Here is a 27962-nt window from a genome sequence, read left to right as displayed (position 1 = left end):
TCGCAGGACAGTGCAGATGAATATGTGGCTTGAGCAGTGGTGCAGCAGGGAGGGATTCAAATTCCTGGGACATTGGAACCGGTTCTGGGGGAGGTGGGACCAGTACAAACCGGACGGTCTGCACCTGGGCAGGACCGGAACCAATGTCCGAGGGGGAGTGTTTGCTAGTGTTGTTGGGGAAGAGTTAAACTAATATGGCAGGGGGATGGGAACCAATGCAGGGAGACAGAGGGAAACAAAAAGGAGACCAAAGCAAAAGACAGAAAGGAGATGAGTAAAAGTGGAGGGCAGAGAAACCCAAGGCAAAAAACAAAAAGGGCCACTGAATATAAAGAGGCTGCAGGAGGGGTCTAAACTAAAAATCATGGTTTAAAAACTAGGATTAAAACACTCTACCTAAATGCACGCAGCATTCGAAATAAAGTAAATGAGTTGACGGCACAAATCATTACAAATGGGTATGATTTGGTGGCCATTAGAGAAACATGGTTGCAGGGTGGCCAAGACTGGGAATTAAACTTACAGGGGTATCTGACGATTCGGAAAGATAGACAAGAAGGGAAAGGAGGTGGGGTAACTCTGTTAATAAAGGATGATATCAGGGCAGTTGTGAGAGACGATATTGGCTCTAATGAACAAAATGTTGAATCATTGTGGGTGGAGATTAGAGATAGTAAGGGGAAAAAGTCACTGGTGGGCGTAGTTTATAGGCCCCCGAATAATAACTTCACGATGGGGCGGGCAATAATCAAGGGAATAATGGAGGCATGTGAAAAAGGAACGGCAGTAGTCATGGGGGATTTTAACCGACATATCGATTGGTCAACTCAAATCGCACGGGGTAGCCTGGAGGAGGAATTCATAGAATGCATACGGGATTGTTTCTTAGAACAGTATGTAACAAAACCTACAAGGGAGCAAGCTATCTTAGATCTGGTCCGTGTAATGAGACAGGAAAAATAAACGATCTCCTCGTAAAAGATCCTCTCGGAATGAGTGATCACAGTACGGTTGAATTTGTAATACAGATTGAGGGTGAGGAAGTTGTGTCAGAAACGAGCGTACTATGCTTAAATAAAGGGGACTACAGTGGGATGAGGGCAGAGTTGGCTAAAGTAGACTGGAAACACAGACTAAACGGTGGCACAATTGAGGAACGGTGGAGGACTTTTAAGGAGCTCTTTCATAGTGCGCAACAAAAATATATTCCAGTGAAAAAGAAGGGTGGTAAGAGAAGGGATAACCAGCCGTGGATAACCAAGGAAATAAAGGAGAGTATCAAATCAAAGACCAATGCGTATAAGGTGGCCAAGGTTAGTGGGAAACTAGAGGGTGGGAAAATTTTAAACAACAGCAAAGAATGACTAAAAAAGCAATAAAGAAAGGAAAGATAGATTACGAAGGTAAACTTGCGCAAAACATAAAAACAGATAGTAAAAGCTTTTACAGATATATAAAACGGAAAAGAGTGACTAAAGTAAATGTTGGTCCCTTAGAAGATGAGAAGGGGGGTTTAATAATGGGAAATGTGGAAATGGCTGAGACTTTAAACAATTATTTAAAGTCTCAGCCATTTTGGTCTTCACAGTGGAAGACACAAAAACCATGCCAAAAATTGCTGGTCATAGGAATGTCGGAAGGGAGGACCTTGAGACAATCACTATCACTCGGGGGGTAGTGCTGGACAGGCTAATGGGACTCAAGGTAGACACGTCCCCTGGTCCTGATGAAATGCATCCCAGGGTATTAAAAGAAATGGCGGAAGTTATAGCAGATGCATTCGTTATAATCTACCAAAATTCTCTGGACTCTGGGGAGGTACCAGCGATTGGAAAGCAGCTAATGTAACGCCTCTGTTTAAAAAAGGGGGCAGACAAAAGGTAGGTAACTATAGGCCGGTTAGTTTAACATCTGTAGTGGGGAAAATGCTTGAAACTATCATTAAGGAAGAAATAGCGGGACATCTAGATAGGAATAGTGCAATCAAGCAGACGCAGCATGGATTCATGAAAGGGAAATCATGTTTAACTAATTTACTGGAATTCTTTGAGGATATAACGAGCATGGTGGATAGAGGTGTACCGATGGATGTGGTGTATTTAGATTTCCAAAAGGCATTCGATAAGGTGCCACACAAAAGGTTACTGCAGAAGATAGAGGTACGCGGAGTCAGAGGAAATGTATTAGCATGGATAGAGAATTGTCTGCCGAACAGAAAGCAGAGAGTCGGGATAAATGGGTCCTTTTCGGGTTGGAAATCGGTGGTTAGTGGTGTGCCACAGGGATCGGTGCTGGGACCACAACTGTTTACAATATACATAGATGACCTGGAAGAGGGGACAGAGTGTAGTATAACAAAATTTGCAGATGACACAAAGATTAGTGGGAAAGCGGGTTGTGTAGAGGACACAGAGAGGCTGCAAAGAGATTTAGATAGGTTAAGCAAATGGGCTAAGGTTTGGCAGATGGAATACAATGTCGGAAAGTGTGAGGTCATCCACCTTGGGAAAAAAAACAGTAAAAGGGAATATTATTTGAATGGGGAGAAATTACAACATGCTGAGGTGCAGAGGAACCTGGGGGTCCTTGTGCATGAATCCCAAAAAGTTAGTTTGCAGGTGCAGCAGGTAATCAGGAAGGCGAATGGAATGTTGGCCTTCATTGCGAGAGAGATGGAGTACAAAAGCAGGGAGGTCCTGCTGCAACTGTATAGGGTATTGGTGAGGCCGCACCTGGAGTACTGTGCAGTTTTGTTCACCTTTCTTAAGGAAGGATATACTGGCTTTGGAGAGGCTGATTCCAGAAATGAGGGGGTTACCTTATGATGATAGATTGAGTAGACTGGGTCTTTACTCGTTGGAGTTCAGAAGGATGAGGAGTGATCTTATAGAAACATTTAAAATAATGAAAGGGATAGACAAGATAGAGGCGGAGAGGTTGTTTCCACTGGTCGGGGAGACTAGAACTAGGGGGCACAGCCTCAAAATACGGGGGAGCCAATTTTAAAACCGAGTTGAGAAGGAATTTCTTCTCCAAGAGGGTTGTGAATCTGTGGAATTCTCTGCCCAAGGAAGCAGTTGAGGCTAGCTCATTGAATGTATTCAAGTCACAGATAGATAGATTTTTAACCAATAAGGGAATTAAGGGTTATGGGGAGTGGGCGGGTAAGTGGAGCTGAGCCCACAGCCAGATCAGCCATGATCTTGTTGAATGGCGGAGCAGGCTCGAGGGGCTAGATGGCCTCCTCCTGTTCCTAATTCTTATGTTCTGCTGTTCTTATATATCAGCCATGATCTTATTGAATGGCGGTGCAGGCTCGAAAGGCCGAATGGCCTACTCCTGCACCTATTTTCTATGTTTCTATGCTTCTATGTTTCTATGAATGTGCAGATGAGCTGGAGTCCCTGCAAACCAGGTTGCTTGGACAAGAATGCTCGGATGTCGTCCCAGTTCCAGTGGATTTTCCCCAGCCAGCTTCTGCCGAACAGTGTGGGACCATCTCCTGGTACAATCCATAGTAGGAGTTCGTGCACTGCTCCATCATAGGAGACTTTTACTGCTGCGCTGCCAATTACAGGGATCAGCTCTTTGGTGTAAGTTCTCAGCTTGATATGAATGGGGCTAAGCTTGGGCCTGTGTTGCAGAGGAAGATCGATCCATGGCGGATCAAACTGAACTAGAGACTCGAACCAAGGAGGCAGAAGTATATGGGGTACAGACCTTCACTACGAAATGTCCACTGATCATGTTAAAAGTCGAACTGGACGGAATTCCAGTATCCATGGAACTAGACACGAGTGCAAGTCAGTCTATCATGAGCAAAAAGGCCTTCGACAGGCTGTGGTGCAACAAAGCACACAGGCCCAAGCTTAGCCCCATTCATATCAAGCTGAGAACTTACACCAACGAGCTGATCCCTGTAATTGGCAGCGCAGCAGTAAAAGTCTCCTATGATGGAGCAGTGCACGAACTCCCACTATGGATTGTACCAGGAAATGGTCCCACACTGTTCGGCAGAAGCTGGCTGGGGAAAATCCACTGGAACTTGGACGACATCCGAGCATTCTTGTCTGTCGACGACGCCTCATGTGTCCAGGTTCTGAGCAAGTTTCCGTCGTTGTTTGAGCTAGGCATCGGAAGTTTCTCGGGGGCGAAGGTGCAGATCCACTTGGTTCCCAGTACACGACCCATCCACCACAAGGCATAGGCGGTGCCATATATGATGCGAGAGAAAGTGGAGGTCGCGCTGGACAGGCTGCAGCGAGAAGGCATCATCGCACCGGTGGAGTTCAATGAGTGGGCCAGTTCGATTGTTCCGGTCCTCAAGGGCGATGGCACGGTCAGAATTTGTGGGGGCTATAAAGTAACGATTAACCGTTATTCGCTGCAGTTCCAGTACGCGCTACCCAAGGTAGATGACCTATTTGCGACCCTGGCAGGAGGAAAGACGTTCACCAAGTTGGACCTGACCTCGGCCTACATGACGCAGGAGCTGGCGGAATCTTTGAAAGGCCTCACTTGCATCAACACGCACAAAGGTCTGTTCATCTACAATAGATGCCCACTTGGGATTCGATCGGCCGCGGCTATTTTTCAAAGGAACATGGAGAGCCTGCTAAGGTTGGTTCCGCGCACCGTGGTTTTCCAGGACGACATATTGATCACCGGTCGGGACATAGAAACATAGAAACATAGAAAATAGGTGCAGGAGTAGGCCATTCGGCCCTTCGAGCCTGCACCACCAATCAATAAGATCATGGCTGATCTTTCACCTCAGTACCCCTTTCCTGCTTTCTCTCCATACCCCTTTAGCCATAAGGGCCACATCTAACTCCCTCTTGAATATATCCAACGAACTGGCATCAACAACTCTCTGCGGTAGAGAATTCCACAGTTTAACAACTCTCTGATGAAGAAGTTTCTCCTCATCTCAGTCCTAAATGGCTTACCCCTTATCCTTAGACTGTGCCCCCTGGCTCTGGACTTCCCCAACATCGGGAACATTCTTCCTGCACCTAACCTGTCCAGTCCTGTCAGAATTTTATATGTTTCTATGAGATCCCCTCTCATCCTTCTAAATTCCAATGAATAAAGGCCCAGTTGATCCAGTCTCTCCTCATATGTCAGACCAGCCATCCCGGGAACCAGTCTGGTGAACCTTCGCTGCATTCCTTCAATAGCAAGAACGTCCTTCCTCAGATTAGGAGACCAAAACTGAACACAATATTCCAGCTGAGGCCTCACCAAGGCCCTGTACAACTGCAGTAAGACCTCCCTGCTCCTATACGCAAAACCCCTAGCTATGAAGGCCAACATACTATTTGCCTTATTCACCGCCTGCTATAACTGCACGCCAACTTTCAATGATTGATGTACCATGACACCCAGGTCTCATTGCACCTCCCCTTTTCCTAATCTGCCGCCATTCAGATAATATTCTGCCTTCGTGTTTTTGGCCCCAAAGTGGATAACCTCACATTTATCCACATTATACTGCATCTGCCATGCATTTGTCCACTCACCTAACCTGTCCCAGTCACCCTGCAGCCTCCTAGCGTCCTCCTCACAGCTCACAATGCCACCCAGTTTAGTGTCATCTGCAAACTTGGAGATATTACACTCAATTTCTTCATCTAAATCATTAATGTATATTGTAAATAGCTGGAGTCCCAGCAATGAGCCCTGCGGCACTCCACTAGTCACTGCCTGCCATTCTGAAAAGGACCCATTTATTCCGACTCTCTGCTTCCTGTCTGCCAACCAGTTCCCTATCCACATCAGTACATTACCCCCAATACCATGTGCTTTTATTTTGCACACCAATCTCTTGTGTGGAACTTTGTCAAAAGCCCAAATACACCACATCCACTGGTTCTCCCTTGTCCACTCTACTAGTTACATCCTCAAAAAATTCCAGAAGATTTGTCAAGCATGATTTCCCTTTCATAAATCCATTTTGACTTGGACCAATCCTGTCACTGCTTTCCAAATGCGCTGTTATTTCATCTTTAAAAATTGATTCCAACATTTTCCCCATTACTGATGTCAGGCTAACCAGTCTATAATTACCCGTTTTCTCTCTCCCTCCTTTTTTGAAAAGTGGTGTTACATTTGCTACCCTCCAGTTCATTTGAACTGATCCAGAGTCTATAGAAAATGATCACCAATGCATCCACTATTTCTAGGGCCACTTCCTTCAGTACTCTGGGATGCAGACTATCAGGCCCCGGGGATTTATCGGCCTTCAATCCCATCAATTTCCCTAACACAATTTCCTGCCTAATAAGGATATCCTTCAGTTCCTCCTTCTCACTGGACCCTCGGTCCCCTCGGGACACTATCGAACACTTGAAGAACCTGGAAGAGATTCTAAGTCGGCTAGATCATGTGGGACTCAGGTTGAAATGCTCGAAGTGTGTTTTCCTGGCGCCAGAGGTCGAGTTCTTAGGGAGAAGAATCGCGGCAGACGGCATCAGACTCAAGACGCAGGCCATCAAGAATGTGCCGAGACCACAGAATGTGACGGGGCTGCGGTCATTCCTGAGACTCCTCAATTATTTTGGTAATTTTCTACCCGGGTTAAGCACCTTGCTAGAACCTCTACAGGTGTTGCTACGCAAGGGAGATGACTGTGTATGGGTGAAATTACAAGAGACTGCTTTTGAGAAAGCCAGAAATCTGTTGTATTCCAACAAACTGCTTGTTCTGTATAACCCATGGAAACGTTTAGTGCTAGCTTGCGATGGGTCTTCGGACGTGGTTGGGTGTGTGTTACAACAAGCAAACGAATCGGGAACATTGCAACTGGTTGCCTATGCATCCAGGAGTTTATTCAAGGCCGAAAGGGCCTGTAGCATGTTTGAAAAAGAAGCTCTGGCATGCGTTTACGGGGTAAAAAAAATGCACCAGTGTCTGTTTGGTCTTAAGCTTGAGTTAGAAACTGACCATAAGCCACTTATATCGCTAATCTGAGAGAGCAAACGGATTAATACCAATGCCTCTGCTCGCATCCAAAGATGGGCGCTCACACTGTCTGCATATAACTATGTAATCAGGCACAGAGAACTGCGCTGATGCTCTCAGTCGGCTACCATTGCCCACCACCGAGGTGGAAATGGCACAGCCTGCAGACTTGCTGTTGGTGATGGATGCCTTTGAAAACGAAAAGTCACCCGTTACGGCCCGCCAGATCAGGACCTGGACCAGCCAGGATCCCCTACTGTCCCTTGTAAAAAACTGTGTCCTCCATGGGAGCTGGTCCAGCGTCCCAGCGGAGCTGCATGAAGAGATCAAGCCGTTTCAGTGGCGCAAAGACGAAATGTCCATACAGGCGGACTGTCTTCTGCGTGGTTTTGTCGAAGAAAGGCAGTGAAACGTTCATATGCGACCTACACAGCACCCACCTTTGCATAGTAATGATGAAAGCTATAGCCAGATCCCATGTGTGGTGGACCGCCAATGCAACACTTGCTCCCAACTGAACAATGCACTCAGGGAGGCATCGCTAAGTTTGTGGTCATGGCCCTCCCAACCGTGGTCTAGGATCCACGTTGACTTTGCTGGCCTGTTTCTAGGAGAAATGTTTTTGGTTGTTGTGGATGCTTATGAATTGAGTGTGTAATAATGTCTGTAAGTACGTCCACTGCCACCATCGAAAGCCTACGAGCCATGTTTGCCACGCATGGCCTGCCTGATGTCCTTGTCAGCGACATTGGGCCGTGCTTCACCAGTGCTGAATTCAAGGAATTCATGACCCACAATGGGATCAAGCATGTCACTTCTGCCCCATTCAAGCCCGCATCCAACGGCCAGGCAGAACGGGCAGTCCAAACCATCAAGCAAAGCTTGAAACGCGTGTCAAAAGGCTCCCTGCAGACCCGCTTGTCCCGAGTCCTGCTCAGCTACTGCACCAGACCCCACTCGCTCACCAGGGTTCCCCCAGCCGAGCTCAAGGGCGCTCAAAACAAGGCTCTCTCTTGTCCACCCTGATCTCCATGATCACGTTGAGGACAGGCGGCATCAACAAAGCATGTACCATGCTCGCGCAAATTTGTCACGCGATATTGAAGTCAATGACCGTGTATTTGTACTCAACTATGGACATGGTCCCAAATGGCTTGCTGGCACTGTCGTAGCCAAAGAAGGGAGTAGGGTATTTCAGGTCAAACTTGCAAATGGACTAATTTGCAGAAAGCATTTGGACCAAACCAAACTGCAATTCACAGACAGCCACGAGCAACCCGAAGAGGACACCACCAACTTTGACCTTCCAACACAAACACACATGGCAACCATCATCACAGTTGACCACGAAGCTAAACTCACCATCCCCAGCAGCCCAGCAAGGCCAGCTGCCCAGCGAAGAACCAACAAACTCACCTACACCTGCATTTGGACCGAGAGGATTGACTCAGGAGCGAAAGGCCCCAGATCGTCTCACCCTGTAAATAAGTGTACTGTTGACTTTGGAAGGCAGTGATGTTATGTATGCAACCCTATGTAACCAGTATTATACCGCCACCAGAGGGCATACCTGTTGGTGTCCCAAGGAATCCCAGCACCCCTTGAGAGCACTGTATATAAGCAGGCCTCCCAAGCTGTACCAACACTCTGGAGTTAGAATAAAGAAACTAAGGTCACACTTACTCTCGTCTACAGTACTCAGTTACATCACTTTATTATGAACATAACAATTTTAACCGTAGCAGCTAGCAGCAGGGCAGTTAAAATCAATCCTGTCCTTAGAGTTATATATATCACTGTTGGTTTATTTGCTTGTCCATTGTTTTTTTACAGTTTCATATTTTAATCCTCAAACACGGTGTGCTGTGATATTCTGCCATTTTCAAAGACTGAAGTAAGACCTTAAGGTCGTCCAGCAAATAATAGTAATTACCAATCAGGTGTTGGGGCTTGGATCTTTGAAGATGCAGGGAATGGTTTAATTTATCTTAAACATTTTGAAGTGACCCCCTTTTTAAGGGAGTTTTTCGGGGCAGATTATTCTTTCGATGGGGAGACCTGGTATCTCTCCCCAACTACCCCGCCCCAGCCCCTGCCAGTTCAAGGGTCCATATTGAGCTGGACGAGCGGCAAAGTTCTACAGCGAACACAATCCAGCATAATTGCCAAGATCGCAATCCTGCCAATTGATGTGGTTTACGTCTCCAAGTAACTACATTCAGAAAGTGTTTGTTTTGAATAATGAATTGCTGTAGCTTATTGTTCCAATGTGTATTTGAGAATCCCCACACCAATGCATAATGCAATAAGTTGAAAATATAAAGCATTCACAATACTATCTTGTTCTTGCTGTTACATATATGTCTTGTTTTTCAAGAGAGGAGTATTGACGCTGTTTCTCCTGAGAATGAAGAGCTGAAACCCCCAATACCCAAGCATAGCAAGAAAGGAAGGGACAAGGCAGCCGATAAGAGTGACAAAGGAAAAGAGAAACTCACACCAGCCAAGCGAGAGATTCCGGTACACTTTTTTCCAATTATCATCCAGTTAGTTTTGGAATGGACGATAAGGGGTCTTTGTGCACTCGTGATGGGTTATATAACAAAAGCCACTTGATGCTGAGTAAAGTATGAAGAACTTGCATTTATGGAGCACCTTTAATAAACTCAGGGTGTTCCAAAGTACTTTACACTTTTGAAGTGCAGTCTTTGTTGTAATGTAGGAAACGCAGCAATCTGTTTGCACACAGCAAGATCCCAAAGGGAGTAATGTGATAATCATCAAATAATTTGTTTTTTAGTAATATTGGTTGAGGGATAAATATTGGCCAGCATTCCAGGAAGAACTTCCCTGCTCTTCTTCAAAATAGTACCATACAGGATCTTTTGCGTCCACCTGAGAGGTGCACCTCAGTTTAATGTCTCATTGGAAAGATGGCACCTCCGACAGTGCAGCATTTCCTCAGTAGTGCACTGGAGTGTCAGCCTAGATTTTGTAGCTCAAATCTTTGTAGTGGAGTCGTAAATATGTTGATAGGCTACCTAAGGAAGCAATGGAAACAGACATTATTACAAAATTCAGTAGGGTGATGGATACATTTTTGGCAGGCACAGCTGTAAAAGGATATGATAGATAAAGTTGAGTCCGGAGTCTATAACCTTTCGGACTAGTAGTGGTTTTCTCTGGTCCTGTCCAGAGCTATGTTCGTAAGGGTGTTGGTATGAAAGGAGGTTGGTTTGTTAACCATTTCTAGTGATGTATCAAGAGGAACTATGGTTTCCTGGATCTTTTGAGGAGTCAGAAAAGGAATTACCAGTTTTTCATGGAAATGACCACAAATTTTTTTAAACTTTTTTTTTACCTTCCCAGAAATTAGCATCATTGGGTTCACTAAGGAAGACACAAATAACTTCCTGAAAGTAGTAGGGGACAGAGGGTCTAGCGAGAAGGGGGAACTGAGGGAAATCCTTATTAGTCAGCAAAGAGACCTGGGTGTCATGGTACATCAGTCATTGAAGGTTGGCATGCAGGTGCAGCAGGCGGTTAAGAAAGCAAATGGCATGTTGGCCTTCATAGCGAGGGGATTTGAGTACAGGGGCAGGGAGGTGTTGCTACAGTTGTACAGGGCATTGGTGAGGCCACACCTGGAGTATTGTGTACAGTTTTGGTCTCCTAACCTGAGGAAGGACATTCTTGCTATTGAGGGAGTGCAGCGAAGGTTCACCAGACTGATTCCCAGGATGGCGGGACTGACCTATCAAGAAAGACTGGATCAACTGGGCTTGTATTCACTGGAGTTCAGAAGAATGAGAGGGGACCTCATAGAAACATTTAAAATTCTGACGGGGTTAGACAGGTTAGATGCAGGAAGAATGTTCCCAATGTTGGGGAAGTCCAGAACCAGAGGTCACAGTCTAAGGATAAGGGGTAAGCCATTTAGGACCGAGATGCGGAGGAACTTCTTCACCCAGAGAGTGGTGAACCTGTGGAATTCTCTACCACAGAAAGTTGTTGAGGCCAATTCACTAAATATATTCAAAAAGGAGTTAGATGAGGTCCTTACTACTAGGGGGATCAAGGGGTATGACGAGAAAGCAGGAATGGGGTACTGAAGTTGAATGTTCAGCCATGAACTCATTGAATGGCGGTGCAGGCTAGAAGGGCCGAATGGCCTACTCCTGCACCTATTTTCTATGTTTCTATGTTTCTATGAAATGGTGTTAGGGAAATTGAAGGGACTGAAGGACGATAAATCCCCAGGGCCTGATAGTCTGCATCCCAGAGTACTTAAGTAAGTGGCCCTAGAAATAGTAAATGCATTGGTGGTCATTTTCCAACATTCCATGGACTCTGGTTCAGTTCCTATGGATCGGAGGGTAGCTAATGTAACCCCACTTTTTAAAAAAGAAGGGTGAGAGAAAATGGAATTATAGACCGGTTAGCCTGACATCGGTGGTGGGGAAAATCTGGAATCAATTATTAAAGATGTATTAGCAGCGCATTTGGAAAGCAGTGACAGGATCGGTCCAAGTCAGTATGGATTTATGAAAGGGAAATCATGCTTAACAAATCTTCTAGACTTTTTTGAGGATGTAACTAGTAGAGTGGATAAGGGACAACCAGTGGATGTGGTGTATTTGGACTTTCAATAAGCTTTTGACAAGGTCCTACACAAGAGATTAGTATACAAAATTAAGGCACATGGTATTGGCGGTAATGTATTGACGTGGATAGAGAACTGGTTGGCAGACAGGAAGCAAAGAGTGGGAATAAACGGGTCCTTTTCAGAATGGCAGGCAGTGACTAGTGGGGTGCCACAGGGCTCAGTGTTGGGACCCCAGCTCTTTACAATATATATTAATGATTTAGACAAAGGAATTGAATGTAATATTTCCAAGTTTTCAGATGACACTAAGCTGGGTGGCGGTGTGAGCTGCGAGGAGGATGCTAGAAGGCTGTAGGGGGATTTGGACAGGTTAGGTAAATGGGCAAATGCGTAGCAGATGCAGTATAATGTGGATAAGTGTGAGGTTATCCACTTTGGTGGCAAAAACAGGAAGGCAGATTATCTGAATGGTGACAGATTATAAAAGGGGAGGTGCAACGAGACTTGGTTGTCATGGTACATCAGTCATTGAAGGTAGGCATGCAGGTACAGCAGGCAGTAAAGAAAGCAAATGGCATGATGGCCTTCATAGCGAGGGGATTTGAGTATAGGAGCAGGGAGGTCTTACTGCAGTTGTACATGGCCTTGGTGAGACCACACCTTGAGTATTGTGTGCAGTTTTGGTCTCCTAACCTGAGGAAGGAAGTTCTTGCTATTGAGGGAATGCAGCAAAGGTTCACCAGACTGATTCCCGGGATGGCAGGACTGACATATGAAGGAAGACTGGATCGACTAGGCTTATTTTCACTGGAATTTAGAAGAATGAGAGGGGATCTCATAGAAACATAAAATTCTGACGGGATTGGACAGGTTAGATGCAGGAAGAATGTTCCCGATGTTGGGGAAGTCCAGAACCAGGGGTCACAGTCTAAGGATAAGGGGTAAGCCATTTAGGACCGAGATGAGGAGAAAATTCTTCACTCAGAGAATTGTGAACCTGTGGAATTCTCTACCACAGAAAGTTGTTGAGGCCAGTTCATTAGATATATTCAGAAGGGAGTTATATGTGGCCCTTCGGGCTAAAGGGATCAGAGGGTATGGAGAGAAAGCAGGAATGGGGTACTGAAGTTGCATGATCAGCCAAGATCATATTGAATGGTGGTGCAGGCTCGAAGGGCCGAATGGCCTGCTCCTGCACCTATTTTCTATGTTTCTATGTTTAGGGAGGATGATGCCCAAGACTGTACTGTTTAATGGATGGGGCAGCATGAAATGGGCTGCTCTTGGCCATCTCTTTGTAGGTTGCCATGTAATGGCAGATACTGAGTTGGGCTGTGGGTACGTTATAACTGATAATTGGATATTTGAACTTAATTAAAACTCAACAGCCACAGTGGCATGCAGGTCCATACACTTAGCCTCGGCTCTTCGTACTTGTCAGGGTAGAGGGAGCAGGGGAGAGAGGTTTGAAGAGGCAGTTGGTAGTAGACAAAAGAAACTGGGGTTATCTTTCCTCTCTGTAATGTGCTAATGATCACCTCATTTAAAGCTATTTGACGGGTACAAAAAGCAATCAAAAAGGCTAAATGAATGTTTTGCTTTTATCTCAAGGGGCCTGTATTACAAACGGAAGGAAAATATGTTTCAGTTGTATAAAGCCTTAGTTAGATGGACGGAGCTATTTGTACTAGAAAAATGCTCTGATTTGCTCTCCATTGTCACATGACCTGATTGCTGATTGATCCCCTTGGAGGATAAGCCACACCCAGAAGTTTCTCTAGAATGTGTAGTTGGAACTGCCCAGTGCAAGTTCTGAGTGACGTTGCAAAGTGTAATTCGAGCCATTCTGACTTCAGAACCCAGAGAGGATAGAGCTCCCCAACCCAGCATATGTTCCTGACCCCATCCCAGCCCAAGTTCCTAATCCCATCCCAGTCCAAGTTCATGCCTCCCCCAGTTGAAGTTCTTGACCCCCTCAGCCCAAGTTCCTCACCCCATCCCAGCCCAAGTTCCTAACCTTACCACCCCCCCTCCCCTCCACTGCTGCCCTGCCATAGATAGGGCATTGTGTGTGGGTCACGGATTATTAACAGGATTATCGGGTATGAAGTGAATGGTGACAATGCCGTGATTTCTGGATTTCATGCACTCCAATGATATCCCTTATCATACACGCACCGAGCTTTCTGAGAAATTGGGTGAGGGTGTAAAGGGGGTTGGAAGAATGTGATCCGTTTCCCCTTCAATCCCCTCTCCCTCTCTATCTCCCCCCCCCCCAGTGTACTCTCTCCCCCTTCTCTCTCTCTCTCCTCCATCTCTCTTCCCCCCACCCCCCCCACCCCCAGCCTCTCTCTCTCTCTCTCTCTCTCTCCCCTCCTGCTCTCTCTCTTCCCCCGCCCCCCTCCCCAGCTCTCTCTCTCTCGCACTGCCTTCGATGTTTTCTCTCCCACAGAAGGCCACAAAAATGTTCCAAATAATGCAAAAGGTGGAAGCAATTCCAGCTCCAGACTCCTGTGTCAGAAAATGTTTCAGCAGCAATGAGGCTTAGAGGGTTGCATAAAGTTGGCTTATAGTCCCTTGAGTATAGAAGATTGAGAGATGATCTGATCAAGGTGTTTGAAATGTTAAAAGGATTCAATATGGGACATACAGAGTACTTCAGGTACTTATCCAACTCCCTTTTGAAGGCCGCGATTGAATCTGCCTCCACCACCCTTTCAGGCAGTGCATTCCAGATCCTAACCACTCGCTGCCTAAACAAGTTTTTCCTCATGTTGCCTTTTGTTCTTCTGCCAGTCATCTTAAATCTGTGTCCTCTGGTTCCCGACCCTTCCGCAAATGGGAACAGTTTCTCTCTATCTACTCTGTCTAGAGACCCCTCATGATTTTGAACACCACAATCAAATCTCCTCTCAACCTCCTCTGCTCTAAGAAGAACCAGCCCAGCTTCTCCAGACTATCCACGTAACTGAAGTCCCTCATCCCTGGAACCATTCTTGTAAATCTTTTCTGCACCATCTCTAAGGCCTTCACATCCTTCCTAAAGTGCGGTGCCCAGAATTGGACACAGTACTCCAGTTGAGGCCGAACCAATGTTTTATACTCTTTGCCTCTATTTATGAAGCCCAGGACCCTGTATGCTTTTTTAACCGCTTTATCAAATTGCCCTGCCACCATCAACAGTTTGTGCACATCTACCCCCAGGTCTCTCTGTTCCAGCATCATACTATAAACTAGCCTGAGACCCCTTCTTGGGCAATAGGTAAAAATCTTGTAACCTGATACCCACACCCCATTCCTGCCTATTATCTGCCTCATCCCCACTTTTTATCCCTCCAATTCCACCAAAATAGATGTTCTGGTCACACATCTCATTGCTGTGCTCAAACTGGCTGGCATGTTTCTCTACATTACCACAGTGACTACATTACAAAGCCTTCATTGGCTGTGAGAGCTTTGGGACATCCTGAAGTCATGAAAGGTGTCATGTATCTCACACCACTGTATATAACTGTATCTTACCATGCTATACGTGACTGTAACTGGATATGACCTGTAACAATAAGCATACCTTACCACCAGGGATGCACTTGCAGGAGACACTCCATACCTATCCCACTGAGGTATATAAAGGGAGGTCTCAGGCAAGTGCAGCACTGGAGAGCTGGAATTAAAGGTGCAGGTCCTGAGTGACCTTGACTTCAGCATGTGTCTCGTGTAAGTCAGTACATTAGAGTCAGGACTTAACAAAAGGAGTTATATTTATGCAAGATTTTTCTTTCCATTCCCACCTAGTATTGAAAGTAAATGTTTTCTGTTTGCTTTTCAAACATATTTTGTATTTCTTAATTAACTACAATGTTTTTCCACATTATGTAATAATATCAATTCTGAAAACCCTGGAATCAGTCATCCTTCCATTTATGAATTCTTGTTCAAGCTTCTTGACAACTTCCTAATGTTTAACAAAAATGTTGTGCAATATTTAATGTAGTGGTTAACTAAAATGCGCCCTGCTTTGTTTTGTTGTTTTTCAGATGCAGCAAATTGATTTAACGAGACCTCACTTCACAGTTCACTATGTCACTGACTATGGTGAAGGTGACTCGATTGAGATCAAGAAAGACACTGAACAACAGGATGAAATCCGTGCTATGAAAAGTGCTTGGGAGGCAGCAGAGCCAGGACGGGCTTTCAAAGTAATTTACTGTGAATCAACTAACATTTTTTACTTCGAGAGTGGCATTAATGGTGCATGCATCTCATTCTATATATAAAAATATTGGTCTCTTCAGGAAAGAAAGCAAGAACTTGCATTTATGCAGCACCTTTCATGACCTCAGGATATCCTAAAGTGTATCAAAACCAAAGACATACAAAGATACCAAGAGAAATCCCTGGTCTTTTTTGTAATGGTGCCATGAGATCTTTTACATCCCTCTGAGAGGGTAGACGGGGCCTCGGTTTAACGTCTCAAACAAAAGACACGCCTCCAACGGTGCAGCACTTCCTCAGTACTGCACCGAAATGTCAGCCTGGATTTTATGCTCAAGTCTCTGGAATGGGCCTTGAACTCCCAACCTTCTGACTCAGACGAGTGTGTTACCACTGAGCCAAGGCTGGCACCTGGTTTACCAAATCGCACCCCCAACAGGTCACCAAACCGTAAAGCTGAGATAGAGGCGGGGATCTGCAGACAGTTCAGAGAGACATGTAAGAGCCAGGCAATAACATTGGGTGATTTTACCTATTTTAAGATAGACTCGGATAATGGCAATGCGTGTTTTTTTGGACTACTTTCTAGATCAGTATATTCTATCAAGGAAATAAACATTTATTAATGTAGTTGTGGGACATGGGAGGCGGGGGGGAAATTGCGTTCGACCGGAAATTTTTTTACGAAAATACCTGGTGGTCCTGGAGGAAAGTAAGATTGTACTCAGAGGCTTAGTTTCACAGTCCCGCATACGGGAACATGTCTTCCAGGTATGTATTTGTATCCTGGGATCACATGGGTCTGGACCTCCAATGAACATCTAGTATTCTCATTGATAATAATGGGAACTCCGTTTGTACGAGCTCCCATTACTATCACTGAGAATAACCCCCCAAAAATACAGAAACACAATACAGTAAAAAAAAACACCTCACATATTTAAATTTAATTAAAATTGAATGTAATTAAATGTTTTAGAAAAAAAAATTAGAATTTATTTTTAACATGTTTTAATAGGGTTAAAATAAACTTACCTGAATGGACAGGGTTTTTAAATATAAAAATGAGTGCAAATAGCCCAATCTCTGCCCCATGGATGTCCTTCCTACGGGGATGCATGCAATCTGTCAAAATACATTTTAACAGATCGCATAAGCCGGTTCTCGGCAACACATCGTACGTACCCGGAGAGGCCGCAATTTTCGACCCGTTACGTGTAGCAAATAACGGCTATGAAAATAGGAGCACAATTGGGAAAGAGTGACCACAACATAGTTAGGTGCAATCTAAGAATACAAGCATTCATGAGAGAATGCTCCTACTATGCTTATGGCTTACATAACTGAAGTCTCCATTTCAGTCATCACTGATGTTTCTACACACTCAGTAGATTGAGGAAAAGTAGCAGCTTTTTTTCCCCATCTTATTCTCAGGATGTGGGTGACGCTGGCTAGACTGCATTTATTGCCCATCCCTAGTTGCTCTGAGAGGATGATGGTGGACCTTCTCTTGAACCACTGCAGTTCCTGTGGTGATGGTGCTCGCACAGTCAGGTTAGGTAGGGAATTCCAGGATATTGATCCACCATATGCCTGGAAGAACTGCGACATATGGAATGGATTCCTTATAGAGGACCTCACAGTACAACCTGAAGGATCAAGCCTTCATCGCAAACAGTGGATAATCATCAACCGCCTCAGAACTGGTCATGGTGGATGCTGCCCCCTTCTCCATAGGTGGAAGATTAAAGCATCCCCATCATGTGACTGTGGAGCTCTTAATCAGATCGTGGAGCACATCATTGAGCACTGCCCTCAGAGGAAATTTACAGGCAGCCTACAAGATATCCACGCTGTTACACCAGAAGCTTTGGCCTGGATGCCCAAATTGGATATTGATGTTTAATTTACTTTGTTACTACCATACGAAAGAAGAAGAGACTATGGTAATGGTGTTTGTGGGACCTTGCTCTGTGCTAATTGGCTTCCACATTTCCTACATTGCACTTCAAAAGTACTCAATTGACTGTGAAATGCTTTTGGACATCATGAGGTCCTGAAAGGCGCTATATAAATGCATATCTTTATTTTACTTCACAGCGATGAGATGGAATTCTATGGAAGCAAAGGTTTGCACCACATAGCGAGGTCAAAGAGATTCAGTTAAAGACTCTAAGGGCTGGATTTTCGGCTAATTTGCGGATTGGTTAGCACCCTGTCGGGGCGTTAAATGCTGTTTCTAGGCATAATGCCGAGCGCCCAGGATTTAGCGCCCGGCTACAAGATTTGGCTATTGGTTTGCGCAGGCACAAAACTTACCGCCCTCCGTTTTCAGCATGTTTATGACATCAATTATCATGCAAGGCAGCGCTAGCGCCCCGGATGGAACTTTCGACCTTCACGCCTCATTTAACACACGCCCCCAGGAAACGCTATTAGCAGCATATTTAAACGGAGGCTGGAGGATCTTATATCGCAGTTCTCAGTGACTGTTACAATTGCACACAGAACGCTACTTGAGGCTCCGAGTTGCAAACGGCGCTTTTATGTGCCATGACACTTTGCTTACAAGGTCAGTGAGAGATTTCAATGGGGGCAATGCTAGTTCACCAGTGTATCATGCTGGTTGCTATTGGCTGGCGGCTTCAAGCTGGAAGTAGGGTTCTTGGCCAATTTGGGCCACGGATTCAAAGAGGTCGCAGACATATTTGGGGGAGGCCTTACCCCCACAGGTTTACAGGGAACATCGCGCATACCGCCACATCTCTGAGGCGCAGTGCGTTAGAAGACTGCGTTTCCGAAAAGAAGCGCTGACAGAGATATGCCAACTCCTACAAGCAGACCTACAGCCTACCAGCGCCAACAGTACTGCGCTGCCTGTCGAGGTGAAGGTGACTGTTGTGATGGCCTTCTATACCTCCGGCTCCTTCCAGGCAGCAGCAGGGGACATAAGCAGCATCTCTCAGCACACTGCACATTATTGCATTCAGGTTACCAGGTTACAAGGCACTGTATGCTCGCAGAATGGACTTCATAAAGTTCCCAATGAGCAGGGACAGCCAGAATGCGAGGGCTTTAGGCTTTGGAAGAATTGTAGGCATCCCCAAGGTTCAAGGAGCCATTGACTGCATGCATATCGTCTTGTGAGCACCATTACACAACGCGGAGATCTTCAGAAGCAGAAAGGGATACCACTCCCTAAACGTACAGCTGGTCAGCGAACACGCAGCACATCCTCACAGAGAATGCCCACTATCCAGGGAGCGCACATGGGGCTAGACTTTTCACCTCAAATCGCCCATAATGGACGTCTATTGCCCATTTTGAGTAAAAAATGGAAACTCAGGCCTCAACATCGGCGGAAAATTAAGCCCCCAAGTTTCGGCTCACTTCGCCGAGTGATCGCCCGCACATCGCCAATTTGAACTTCCAGCACATCGCCGTCACATCGCCGGGCTGATCGCTCGCTGAGAACATCGCTGGATAATAGTCCCGGGCCTTCCTCACCGAACTGGGCACTACGGACGCCATTTTGAATTTCAGAGGAAGGGAGGAGGCAGCTAAAAAACTCGAGCTAAGATATTTGAGAGTTATTTAAGGGTCTTTTATCGATAGATCTACTCAGATTTATACTTATATTTAATTGTACGAATAGTAACTTGGTAACTTTTTTACTGAAAAATGCATTTATAGCAAGTGAAAATAATTATTGATAATGATGGGCCTATGCTTTCTGTGCCATTACTCGTAACTGCTTACACGCTGGTTTCTGAAAGGATCAATCGAAGATGTGGCAGAGTAATGCGTAGACAGAGACAGAGGAGGTGAGCGTGCAGCCAACGAAGGTACAAAGAAACGCAATCTTACCTCAACTTGTCTGAAAACGCGTGTCTTAGGAGGCTGCGCTTCCGGAAGGAGGTCATCGATGAGATTTTCCATCTCATCAAGGGGGATCTGCAGCCTTCCAGCACCATCAGAACCGCACTGCCCATTGAGGTGAAGTTTACTGCGGCACTATCCTTCTACGCGTCAGGATCCTTTCAGGCTTCAGCTGGCGACATCTGCCGTATCTCTCAGCACGCCACACACTGCTGCATTCGGCAGGTGACTGAAGCCCTTTACGCTTGCAGGATGGACTTTATAAGCTTCCCTGTGACTAGGGAGGCACAGACCGAGAGGGCTTTGGGTTTCTCAAGAATAGCAAACTTCCCCAAGGTGCAGGGAGCAATAGACTGCATGCACATTGCGCTGAAAGCCCCTTTACAGAACGCGGAGGTGTTTCGTAACAGAAAGGGATTCCACTCCCTGAATGTGCGGCTTGTTATCGACCACAACCAAATAATTATAACAGTAAATGCTACATTTCCTGGCAGCATCCATGATGCGCACATCCTACGTGAGAGTGCTATCCCTGACCTGTTTGTCAATCAGCCAGAAGGTCACGGTTGGATGCTGGAGGATAAAGGATATGTCCTTGCCAGCTGGCTGATGACCCCACTGCGTAATCCCGTCACTGAAACAGAGAAACGTTACAACGAAAGCCACATAGCGACACGCAGCATCGTCGAAAAGACAATTGAAGTCCTAAAGCAGCGCTTCAGATGCCTGGACCACTCTGGTGGAAGCCTACAGTACTATCCTGACCAGATCGCTGAGTTTATTGTAGTGTGTTGCATGTTGCATAACCTAGCTATAAGCAGAGGACAATCAATGCCAGATGGGGCTGCAGGTCCACCTCCAGAAGGAGGGGAGATGGAAGAGCCAGCCGGAGAGGAGCAAGAGGCCAAAGAAGATGCTGGTGACCTTGGGGAGGCCAATCAGCCTGGTGATCTAGCCATGATCCCACCTGCCCCTCCGCCAGCAGACCAGTACGTGACTGCTAAGCTGTTGCATCAGCAGCTCATTTATGAACGCTTTGCGTGAACTTACATGGGGATATTCACATTTACGGTTATGGTTATGCAAAAGTTGCATTTGCGTTGAGTTACATTTTTGCCTTGCCTGCACTGGCCTGGCCTTTGTTGTATAACATTTGCATTAATGCTTAACTTAAGTAAACTTATATTATTATAAGAGAATGGACAACAAATGCAGAACAATTATTAAAATGTTAAATTTTAAAAATGCTTAACTTAACTATAAGAGAATGCACAACAATTGTTAAATTCCAGTAAATTTTTTATTTCAAACAACGAATTTTTTTTTTTTTTTATCAACACTCTCTATTCCCCCCCCCCCACCCCCCCCCCCCCCCCCCCCCACACACACACACACCACGAACAACTATGAACGCACATGAACTATAAAAAATTTAACATTAACATTACAAAAACAACCCCTCTCCCTACCTGCGACCACGTTTCCCTCCAGGTCCTTTACCACCCGGTGTTTTAACACCACCCACCCGTTTTGGTCCCCGCAGACCGAGACGACGCTGGCGTGCAGCGGGCGACGGCATGACTTCCTGCCGTGGTGGAGGTGTTGGCGTGGGAGACAAAGCTGGCTGTTCGTCTTCCGAGTCAAGAGGAAGTGTATCTTCCGTACTCGCTTGATGTCTCGGGGTTGTATTGAGACCCCACACGACATCTTGGGGTGCAGCACCGTATCCAGCCAGCAGCGCATGCCAAAGGACATTGGTTGCGGCGGTCTGCTCTCGCATCCCCTCCAGGGTCTGCCGTGCTAACCCCACTTGCATAGCAGACACCTGGGAAAAGTTAGACGAGACCTGATTGAACCCCTGGAGAAGCTCGCGACCTATAGCGACCATCTCCGAGCACAGGGAGATCAAGCCCTTCAACTGACGGTCCAAGGTAGGCGATTGCTGACCCGGCCTCCGTGGGGTCGGTGTGCGCAATATGATGCGCCTTGGCGTTGCCGAATGCACACCGCTTGGTCCCGGTGCCTCTTCTATCTCCAGTGAGATGAACGCAGGTTCATCCCCCCTCCCCCTCTGCAGCTGCTGCTGATGCTCCTCCTCCTCCTCATCCTCCTCGAGCTCAGTGGTGGTGATAATGTTGTCCAGCTCATCCTCGTCCTCCTCCTCCTCCTTCTGCCCTTCAGCAGGTTCTGGTTGCACCTCGACCAGCCTCTCAGGATGACTTAAAAACACATATGACCTTATTACAGAGCTTATTAGAACATAATGGTGCACATTAACGAGAGACATTACACATCAATACATTTCACTACCCCAGAAAGCTGTAGCGGCTGCATCCCCTGCTTCTTATGCACAAAGGCTGCATGACATGACATCATTAATATGTTGCATATTGCATTTAATTACAGGACATTACATTACTCACGAGACGCATAGCTGGGCTCCGCCAGACCACGGGTGGTGGCCGAACGGGTTTCGTGGCCCACGAGCGCGGTTGCACGCTCCTCAGGCCCGTCAGCGGTTGAAGCTGAGCAGAACCCCACCCTGAGCTTAGCCCTACTGATTGATAGCTTCTTCTGAAAACGAGAAAAGAGTATAGCATAAGCAAATTGACTAGGTAGTATCATGGAGTCACAGCAGTTTAAAACGTTACATGCTACATCTTGACACATACACATCTCTCTATACTGCAGCAGCCAGAGTGAAGCTCCCTCCACACTCCCAGAGCAGCTGCAGTATGGGGTTACATACAGAGTAAAGCTCCCTTCACACTGTCCCATACATAGTCCCAGGTTCAGAGCGCTGTCCGGGTCTTAACATTAAGTTAATGTAAAACATTTATGAATAAACAAATTAAATTCAATACAGGAGATTAATTATTAGAATTAAAATTTGCATCAGTACAATATAAAATGCTACTTTTGCTGTAGCTACCAAGCTGTTCCAACATTTATGGCACTGGTTCGACCCCCTCGCCTCATGGGATGCGGAGGACACCACCGCAGCGATCTCCACCCAAATTTTTCTATAAACTCGATGTTATGTCTCAAATAAAGCAATGTGACTGAGTACTGTAGACTTGAGTAAGTGTGACCTTAGTCCCTTTATTCTGACTCCAGAGTGCTGGCACAGCATGGGAGGCCTGCTTATATGGAGTGCTCCCAAGGGATGCTGGCATCCCTTGGGACTCCAACAAATTGGGCCCTCTGGTGTCGGTAGAATGCTGGTTACAATGTGTTGCATACATAACATCATACTCCCCCAAAGTCAATAGTACACTTATTTACAGGGTGAGACGATCTGGGGCTTAGCACACCCTAGTCGATCGTCTCGGTACAAACACAGGTGCTGGTGAGTTCGTTGGGCCTTCGTTGGGCTGCTGCGCAGTTGGTCTTGCTGGGCTGCTGGGGATGATGAGTTCAGCTTCGTGGTCAACCATGATGTCGGTTGTCACTTGTGTGTGTATCGGAGGGTCGAAGTTGGTGGTGTCCTCTTCAGGTTGCTCGTGGCTGTCCGAATCGCAGTTTGGTTTGGTCCAAATGCTTTCTGCAAGTTAGTCCATTTGCAAGTTTGACCTCAACACCCTACTCCCTTCTTTGGCTACAACAGTGCCAGCAAGCCATTTGGGACCATGTCCATAGTTGAGTACAAATACAGGGTCATTGACTTCCATATTGCGTGACAAATTTGCACGATCATGGTACATGCTTTGTTGATGACACCTGCACTCGACATGATCATGGAGATCAGGGTGGACTAGAGAGAACCTTGTTTTGAGTGGGTTTGACCCTTTTCATGAGCAGTTCGGCAGGGGTAACCCCGGTGAGCGAGTGTGGTCTTGTGCGGTATCTGAGCAGGACTCGGGACAGGCGGGTCTGCAAGGAGCCTTCCGACACGCGTTTCAAGCTTTGCTTGATGGTTTGGACAGCCCGTTCTGATCGGGGCAGATGTGACGTGCTTGATCCCATTGTGGGTCATGAATTCCTTGAATTCTGCGCTGGTGAAGCACAGCCCATTGTCGTTGACAAGGACATCAGGCAGGCCGTGCGTGGCAAACATGGCTCGTAGGCTTTCAACTTAGGTGCATTGTTCAGTTGAGAGCAAGTGTTGCATTGGCGCATGCAAGACTCAAAATCTGAGTCGATACCGGGCCACCACACATGGGATCTGGCTATAGCTTTCATCATTACTATGCCTGGGTGAGTACTGTGTAGGTCGCGTATGAACGTTTACCTGCCATTCTTAGGCAAAACCACACGATTACCCCACAAAAGACAGTCCGCCTTTATGGGCATTTCGTCTTTGCGCCACTGGAACGGCTTGATCTCTTCATGCATCTCCGCTGGGACGCTGGATCAGCTCCCATGGAGGACACAGTTTTTTTACAAGCGACAGTAAAGGATCCTGGCTGGTCCAGGTCCTGATCTGGCGGGCCGTTTTTAGTTTTCAAATGCATCCATCACCAAGAGCAAGTCTGCAGGCTGTGCCATTTCCACCCCGGTCTTGGGCAATGGTACCCGACTGAGAGCATCAGCACAGTTCTCTGTGCCTGGCCTGTGGCGAATTACATAGTTATATGCAGACAGCGTAAGCGCCCTTCTTTGGATTGAAAGTTGGCATACAGGTACAGCAGACGGTGAAGAAGGCAAATGGTATGTTGGCCTTCATAGCTAGGGGATTTGAGTACAGGAGCAGGGAGGTCTTACTGCAGTTGTACAGGGCCTTGGTGAGGCCTCACCTGGAATATTGTGTTCAGTTTTGGTCTCCTAATCTGAGGAAGAACGTTCTTGGTATTGAGAGAGTGCAGCGAAGGTTCACCAGACTGATTCCTGGGATGGCTGGACTGACATATGAGGAGAGACTGGATCAACTGGGTCTTTATACATTGGAGTTTAGAAGGATGAGAGGGGATCTCATAGAAACATATAAGATTCTGACGGGACGGGACAGGTTAGATGCGGGTAAAATGTTCCCGATGTTGGGGAAATCCAGAACCAGGGGACACAGTCTTAGGATAAGGGGTAGGCCATTTAGGACTGAGATGAGGAGAAACTTCTTCACTCAGTGAGTTGTTAACCTGTGGAATTCCCTGCTGCAGAGAATTGTTGATGCAAGTTCATTGGATATATTCAAGAGGGAGCTAGATATGGCCCTTATGGCTAAGGGGATCAAGAGGTATGGAGAGAAAGCAGGAAAGGGGTACTGAGGTGAATGATCAGCCATGATCTTTTTGAATGGTGGTGCAGGCTCAAAGGGCCGAATGGCCTACTCCTGCACCTATTTTCTATGTTTCTATGATGCGAGCAGAGGCATTGGTATTAATACCTTTGCTCTCTGAGAATAGCAATATGAGCAGCTTATGGTCAGTTTTTAAATCAAGCTTAAGCCCAAACAGATACCGGTGCATTTTTTTCACCCTGTAAATGCATGCCAAAGCTTCTTTTTCAATCATGCTGTAGGTCCTTTCGGCCTTGGACAAACTCCTGGACGCATAAGCGACCGGTTGCAATGTTCCCAATTCGTTTCCTGTTGTAACACACACCCGACCCCGTACGAAGACGCATCGCAAGCTAGCACTAAACGTTTACATGGGTTATACAGAACAAGCAGTTTGTTGGAACACAACAGATTTCTGGCTTTCTCAAAAGCAGTCTCTTGTGATTTCCCCCATACTCAGTCATCTCCCTTGCGTAGCAACACATGTAGAGGTTCTTGCAAGGTGCTTAACCCGGGTAGGAAATTACCAAAATAATTGAGGAGTCCCAGGAATGACCGCAGCCTCGTCACGTTCTGTGGTCTCGGCGCGTTCTTAATGGCCTGCGTCTTGGTGTCGGTGGGTCTGATGCCATCTGCCGCGATTCTTCTCCCTATGAACTCGACCTCTGGCACCAGGAAAACACACTTCGAGCGTTTCAACCTGAGTCCCACGCGATCTAGCCAACTTAGAAACTCTTCCAGGTTCTGCAAGTGTTTGATGGTGTCCCGACCTATGATCAATATGTCGTTCTGGAAAACCTTGGTGCGCAGAACCGACTTTAGCAGACTCTCCATGTCCCTTTGAAGAATAGTCGTGGCCGATCAAATCCCAAACAGGTATCTATTGTAGATGAACAGACCTTTGGGCGTGTTGATACAGGTGAGGCCTTTCGAAGATTCCGCCAGCTCCTGCGTCATGTAGGCTGAGGTTAGGTCCAACTTGGGGAACGTCTTCCCTCCTGCCAGCGTCGCAAATAGGTTGTCTGCCTTGGATTGCGGGTACTGGTCCTGCAGCGAAAAACGTTACTTTATAGTCCCCACAAATTCTGACTGTGCCATTGCCCTTGAGAACCGGAACAATTGTACTGGCCCACTCATTGAACTCAACCGGCGCGATGATGCCTTCTCGTTGCAGCCTGTCCAGCTCGATCTCCACTTTCTCTCGCATCATGTATGGCACCGCCCGTGCCTTGTGGTGGATGAGTTGTGTACCGGGAACCAAGTGGATCTGCACCTTCGCCCCAGAGAAATTTCCGATGCCTGGCTCAAACAACGGCGGGAACTTGCTCAAAACCTGGGCACATGAGGCGTCGTCGACGGACGAAAGCGCTTGGATGTCATCCCAGTTCCAGCGGATTTTTCCCAGCCAGCTTCTGCCGAACAGTGTGGGGCCATCTCCTGGTACAATCCATAGTGGTATTTCGTGCACTGCTCCATCATAGGAGACTTTTACTGCTGCACTGCCAATTACAGGGATCAGCTCTTTAGTGTAAGTTCTCAGCTTGGTATGAATAGGGCTCAGCTTGGGCTTTTGTGCCTTGTTGCCACAGCCTCTCGAAGGCCTTTTTGCTCATGATAGACTGACTCACACCCGTGTCCAATTCCATGGATACTGGAATTCTGTTCAGTTCAACTTTTGACATGATTGGTGGACATTTCGTGTGAAGGTGTGTACCCCGTACACTTCTGCCTCCTCGATTCGAGTCTCTAGTTCAGTTTGATCCGGTCTTCCTCTGCAATGTGGTGGTTTGCAGGGTTTGCAGCTCGTCTGCACATTCGCTGGAGGTGTCCCATTGTCCCACAGCCTTTGCACGCATAGTGTTTGAAGCGGCAATGATGGGCTCGATGATCACCTCCGCAGCGCCAACAAGGTGTTAATTGCCTCGCATTCACACTTGATGGCGGACTCTGAATCATCTGAGGTCATGCAGCTGCAGGCATGTATGTTCTGCCATATGCATTCCTGCCTGAAAACGACGTTACTTTGTGTACAGTACTTGCCGATGCATCTTTATGCTGCAAAATTTGTTTGGTGTTATCGCTGGGGACATAAATGCCTGGGCTATCGTTATGGCTTTGCTCAGGTTCGGTGTTTCAACAGTCAATAGTTTGCGAAGGATAACCTCATGGCCAATGCCAAGCACAAAAAAGTCTCTCAGCATTTGCTCCAGGAATCCACCGAATTTGCAATGTCCTGCAAGGCGCCTTAGCTCGCCACTTCCTGGCCTTCAGATCATTCACATGTATAAAATCGATACCTTGCCATCAGAATGCTCTCCTTCAGAGTTAGAGTCTCCCAGACCAGCGTACACAGTTCTTCATATGATTTGGTTGTTGGTTTCACTGGAGCAAGAAGATTCTTCATGAGGTCATAGGTTGTTGCCCCGCAGACGGTGAGGAGGATCGCCCTTCGTTTGGCAGCGTTCACATTCCCTTCCAGTTCGTTGGCCACGAAGTATTGGTTGAGTCGCTCAACGAAGGCTTCCCAATCGTCAACTTCTAAGAATTTCTCCAGATACCAACAGTTCTCTGCATTTTCGCGTGATGGTTCGTTATCTATTACTTGTCGCCAGTTGTTATGTCTCAAATAAAGCAATGTGACTGTAGACTTGAGTAAGTGTGATCTTAGTCTCTTTATTCTGACTCCAGAGTGCTGGCACAGCATGGGAGGCCTGCTTATATGCAGTGCTCCCAAGGGATGCTGGGATCCCTTGGGATTCCAACAGATGCGCCCTGTGGTGGCGGTAGAATGCTGGTTACAAGGTGTTGCATACATAACAGTCGGGGTGGGGGTTTCCCGTACGCACCCCGAGTCAGTTCGGCCCACCGGGAATGGACCTCGTTGACTATGGCCTCATTGGCCTCGTCACTAAAGGGCTTTGCATTCTTTCTCTCACCCTCAACATCATGATGCAGATCCGACATTATAAAGTATTTAAATATTGCAAAGTGTTTAAAATATATTTAAAGCACTTATTTAAACTATTTGTAAACTCAAAACTATGCAAAACTTCTCTCCTCTCTGTCACTGCCTTCCTCCTCTCT

The 27962-nt window shown here is 46.5% G+C and overlaps 1 protein-coding gene across 7 annotated transcripts in view; it reads left to right on the top strand.

Annotated features, from left to right (window-relative positions):
- The window catches only part of adgb (androglobin), a 513562-nt gene that overhangs the window by 461818 nt on the left and 23782 nt on the right, over positions 1–27962 (top strand). For all 7 annotated transcript variants that reach the window (XM_070889961.1, XM_070889958.1, XM_070889959.1 and 4 more), the window contains 2 exons: positions 9341–9483; positions 15607–15768. In XM_070889961.1, the coding sequence (XP_070746062.1) occupies positions 9341–9483; positions 15607–15768 (305 nt within the window). The remainder of the gene's footprint in view (positions 1–9340; positions 9484–15606; positions 15769–27962) is intronic.

The sequence above is a fragment of the Pristiophorus japonicus genome, chromosome 9 (assembly GCF_044704955.1).
Source record: "Pristiophorus japonicus isolate sPriJap1 chromosome 9, sPriJap1.hap1, whole genome shotgun sequence".
Classification (NCBI taxonomy): domain Eukaryota; kingdom Metazoa; phylum Chordata; class Chondrichthyes; family Pristiophoridae; genus Pristiophorus; species Pristiophorus japonicus.
This window is presented reverse-complemented; position numbering and strand designations above follow the sequence as displayed.